This window comes from Xylaria bambusicola (genome assembly GCF_022495145.1).
Source record: "Xylaria bambusicola strain CBS 139988 unplaced genomic scaffold F5B22scaffold_108, whole genome shotgun sequence".
Lineage (NCBI taxonomy): Eukaryota > Fungi > Ascomycota > Sordariomycetes > Xylariales > Xylariaceae > Xylaria > Xylaria bambusicola.
Genome location: NW_025953661.1, coordinates 13,333 through 18,162, shown reverse-complemented (window position 1 = coordinate 18,162; position 4,830 = coordinate 13,333). Strand labels below are relative to the sequence as shown.

The following is a 4,830-nucleotide window of genomic DNA, read 5'->3' as shown; positions in this document are numbered from 1 at the left end:
GCCGAAGTGCAAGACACCAAGATAAAGTAGCTTATCATGATACATGCCTTGTGAACCGGAAGCATTAGTGCTTTTAGAGGGACTCTAGCACCCGCTCTTTAAGTAGACCGTTATCCGGGAGGGAGTGGCCTTGAAAACAGAGATTGTAAGCTACTAGGGAAAGAAGGAGTAATCTTTAATAGCAGTGGTAGCTGCAACGCTAGCGAGACGGACATTCACCATTGTTCAGATACCCAGGCGCAGCTTAACTAGCAGGGCAAGTCACTTCACAAATATTTCAAGCAGGCCCTGCTTGAAGTCGAATAGACAAGCTGCGTAGGGGAAACCGAAACATTTAAAAGAGTTGGCGTATACGCTGATTTGAGAATTACTTAGGAGGTACTCGCGGTTAATCCGGCATCTCTGTTGCGCACCCTGAGCCGGAATTCCTTGCATGAAGTATCATAGGGTTGGCCTGGGCCAAGGTTCGGGCTACTCAATGCAGCGTCATTCTGTGAGAGGGTAGTGGCAACCTGTGGCTTTGTATAACTGACAAATGACGATGCATAGGGAGTTTTAGTATAGAAGTCTCTAGGGCGATAACTGTCAGAGAGCCACCCAACTTATGTCTATGCGGCTCAGTTGATCATCCGGGCTCCAGAAAACTTATCACCAGAGGTCCCCTGGTCTACAGGTAAGGATAAATAACAACGGCAGGTGACAAGCTTAGAATTGAAGCTATTCACAATAAAATAATCAGCTATAGCTACTAAGATCCACAGATCCCCTTCAGGCTCTGGTAGCTGACCTTGACTCTATATACAATCGGTCCAGCTTTTCTAATCTTCTAGATCCGTCAGTATGTTTCATACGGGCGGTAGATGGATACTTTCACTTTCGAGCACAGATGTAATGTCTTATCAAAAGGCTTATTGAAGTAATTATACAGCCGAAAGTTACAATTCGCATATGCGGGTACCGGGGTGTGTAAAAAAAGAAAACTGCAGATGTTCTGCAACCAAAATCACCCACCATTCAAAGCGTCCTAAGCACCCAACATAATCACCATATTGGTGACACATAGGTGTCTGGTGTGGCTCCAAAGTACCTCCACTGAAAGCATGAATCTGCGTTGAAATTGCAAGTAGCTGCTACGATTGTTGTCAGGATGGTGAGAGGATTGCTGACATTGCATGAACAAAATATGCAACGTCTCCCAACAATGTCTCCTTGTCAAGCGGGAAGCTTCGGAAGCGGCCATCAAAAGCACCGAAGTAGCTAATCTAGGGAGTTAGCAGACCGTGTACAGAAAGTTAGAGACACATATTTGGCTTGGACTTGTACTCTAATTATTTCGTCAGCCGAGAGAACGGCTTTTGGGATCTACCCCTCTCGGTATCAAATCATTGAAGAACTATTCTTCGCCTGAGTCTACCGCTATGTGAAGAGCTCGTAAACCCAGGCCGTCCGCCAACTCAGCACCAACACCATGACTAATAAGAGGCTCTATGATTTCACGATATCCCATTGTAGCAGCCCAGCGCAAGGGATTTCGGCCTGTCTTGTCACAAGCGTTGGCACCAGGGCCATTAGCAAGTAGGAAAGTTGCGGTCGCAGTTTGATCCTTTTCTCAAGCAATATGCAATGCTGTTTCACCTATCATGTTGTTGATCGCTCTCTAATAAGCACGGCACATTGTGAGCCGACATATTCACTGGATTATTGGTTTAAGTAGCATCAGGATGCGGGGTCTACTCACTGCTGTCTCACTTGCAGTACCAATCGAGTTGATATCGGAGTGAGCATATGCTGTATACTCAGTTAAAGCCCAGAAGCAGGAGGTGAGCTCCTGTGCAAGATCCACGGCGCTCGCTACCCCCAGAGTATTTGATTATGGGTCATTTCCCGTGGGGATGCAGACAGAAGTTGTTGAGTTTTGAACACTGGCTAGTATGGAGCTGTCAATGTTGGTTAGCTGCTGTTGCTGGCTGTGTCAGAATGGGGGTAATCGTTCTCATTGTAGCCCCTTTCTTTACATAATTCCAGCACCTGTTTCAAGGATGATTGATCTAGGTTCCGGAATATGGCAATGGTAGGTGCTGGTTGTAAGAACTGAAGCAACCATGACAGCAAAGAGTACAATATGGTGAGAGGACTGGTATGTGTAGTAATTCTAAGTGGCAAGCCTTGGAATGTGTCCGGGCCTACTGAGTAAAAATGAAAGGTATACGTATAGGTCGGACTCTTTATTCTGCTTCAAGATCGCTCGAAACGACCTGCCCGGCAACTTGACCGGCGGCATGGCTGACAGTATGACTGGCAGTGCGGTATATTGTGTACATGCATGAGAAGAGAGGTCTGCATCTTAGACAAGATATATGACCAATACATAGGGCGCCCTAGGTGGCTGTGAGACAATCTCTGGAAGTGGGAAACGGATGGGCGAGCAGTCGTGGCCGAATCTGGTGCGGCCCTGAATGTGAATATAAACCCGAGTCTGCCTTTACTCAAAGTACATGCTCTAGGAGTCTTTCAACTAGATAAATTTATAGGCACTTTCTAGATACAGTCTGACGACTTCCGGACACATCATCATATTTTGAGCTTAGAAATCACCGCATTCTCTGATTAGCGCCATGTGGCCGATCCTCACGTTCTATATCCTGGCGCTTAGCACCAGTGTCGCTTCCTTTCAATCTAAGCGCCAAAACTGGTATGGTGTTAAGGAGGCTGACGCTGAGGCCGATATTGAAAAACGCCAACTACGTTGGTATCATATCAAGGAGGCCGACGTTGAGGCCGATATCGAAAAACGCCAAACTTGGTATGGTGTTAAGGAGGCCGACGCCGAGGCAGGGACCGATACGGAAAGCGACGGGTCGATTGAAAAGCGCATGCAGCCACCAGAGGCTTATGGCGTGGACCCTCGTATCATCCTCGGCGAGCCCCATATGATCACAAGACGTGCACTTGCTCGCAGCCTACGCTCAACAAGCTCAGCTGATAAGAGGTCAATTTCTCTAGAGGAGCATGAGGCAGAAGACCAAGCTTTAAAAGATTGGGTTTACTCCCAGATGCGCGAGAATCCCCTAAGGGAGACTTCCGACCGTGGTCGAAAGTTGTTCGAGTATGACCTTATTCCTGCAGATGATCAGGTTGACCGTGACCATGTGCCGAACCATCTCAGGCTGCTATTCGACAATGCCATTAACGAGCAGGCAAAGGTTACCTACCTCAATCTATACCTCCAGGTCACCGGTCGTCAGTTACGCGCTGCAACCGAACTCGGCTGGAATAGTACTCATTCCGTACCGACGCTGCTGGAAACGGATGAAATTGGTTACGGTTATGCCCTAGCTAGTCAACACCAGCACCACTGTGCCAATACCCTAGCTGATGCCATTGACCTTGGTCGAGACAATATCAACGACTTCTACCTTGTCCACGTCATCCACTGCATATCACTGCTCAAGGTCTATGCTGAACGGCTTTCAGAGGACCGCGAACCAATCCGTACCCTGAGTGATGCTGCCCGTGAACTACTGGAGCGGGGCTTCCGGATGTCGGATTGGGAAGAGGATGATGGCGCAATCATAAGTGAGTGTAGATTGTCCTTGATAAAAATTTAAAAGGGGGTTTGACGAACCTTGCTAATCGTTTCCTATTTAGAGAACGGAATGTTAGACAGGAACCCTCAAACAAGCGCCCTTGTGAGGATATTACGTGACACTGAAACAAGCACTCAGCGCGCAGGATCGAATGCATGGATTATAGTGTTGATTGTAGAGGCAGCACTGGCTAACCTTGCCTTGGGGTTTCTGAGCATTCGTGCCTTATTGGTTACTCGGCGTAGAGGGCCTCCTGCGTATATGGAGGTTTCTGGGAAGATAGGCGAAGAATCTATCCCATTCACGAACCAGTCCCAAGTGAAGTTCTAGTGGTAAGACTGCTATATTGGGTTTCTGGGTATGGATACGGTAAAGTGACGTAGGGAAGCATCGTCCCTTTCTAATAACACAGTGCCGTACTTGAGGACACTTCCTGTTGAGTCGCGCAGATTACTCGGCAAGTAAGACTAGCGAGACTGGACTGGGTAGCGCGGGAGGGTTGGATTCAAGAGATGACGCAAACGTTGTAGCATTCTTTACTATTTAGTATCATGAAGAACTGGCACGCTCCCTCAAATATATCTACCTAGATCGCTAGGTACTTACGCTCCTTAATTATTATTCTTTGGTTGGGAGGAGATGAACTGAGTGATGAATTCGGGGAGTTTTAACCCCCACAGAAGAGAGTACCTAACCTAGTCTTTCAGTACTAGTCAAGAGACTAAAATAAGAAAGAACTAATCAAATATTATCTTAGGCTCTTAGTAGAAATTGTTGCTAAAATAGCACTTGCTGGAGTTGAACAGATCGCGCTATTGCGACGCGACTTTGCTACCTACCTCCTACCTACCTAGCCTTAATTATGAGGTACTGGCTTCATCATTCATCAACATATACGCACACCTTGTTATGCAGACAGGGAAGAATGGTTGCAAAGTGATGGCGATCCCCGTCAAGACTATCAGCAGAGGTGATATACCTGATAAACCACTTCGTGTAGAGAATTGAATTCGTTTCTCTCATCCTCTACGGTTGCCTCTGTGACAGGCAGCGATTGATATCGTCTTCTAGTGAGTAGAAGCATGATTATGCCGAGATGAATAGCAATTAAACACGAGCGAACCTGGCAGCGCTGTCAGGAAGACTATCAAATGATGATGCCAAAGCGACTCGGATATCAACAAGTGAAAGTCTGATTTCATGGTCTGGTGCAAAGACAGCTAAGTCCCTCTAGATGTGTTGG

The 4,830-nt window shown here is 47.0% G+C and overlaps 1 protein-coding gene across 1 annotated transcript; it reads left to right on the top strand.

The window, feature by feature from the left end:
• Window positions 1-2,615: 2,615 nt before the first annotated feature.
• On the top strand, window positions 2,616-3,917 carry F5B22DRAFT_652732 (uncharacterized protein; the record flags this gene model as incomplete). The annotated part of the gene is made up of 2 exons (XM_047979657.1): window positions 2,616-3,576; window positions 3,649-3,917. The coding sequence occupies 2 exons, from the start codon at window positions 2,616-2,618 to the stop codon at window positions 3,915-3,917; spliced, it is 1,230 nt and encodes a 409-aa protein (XP_047824678.1).
• Between the last annotated feature and the right edge of the window lie 913 nt (window positions 3,918-4,830).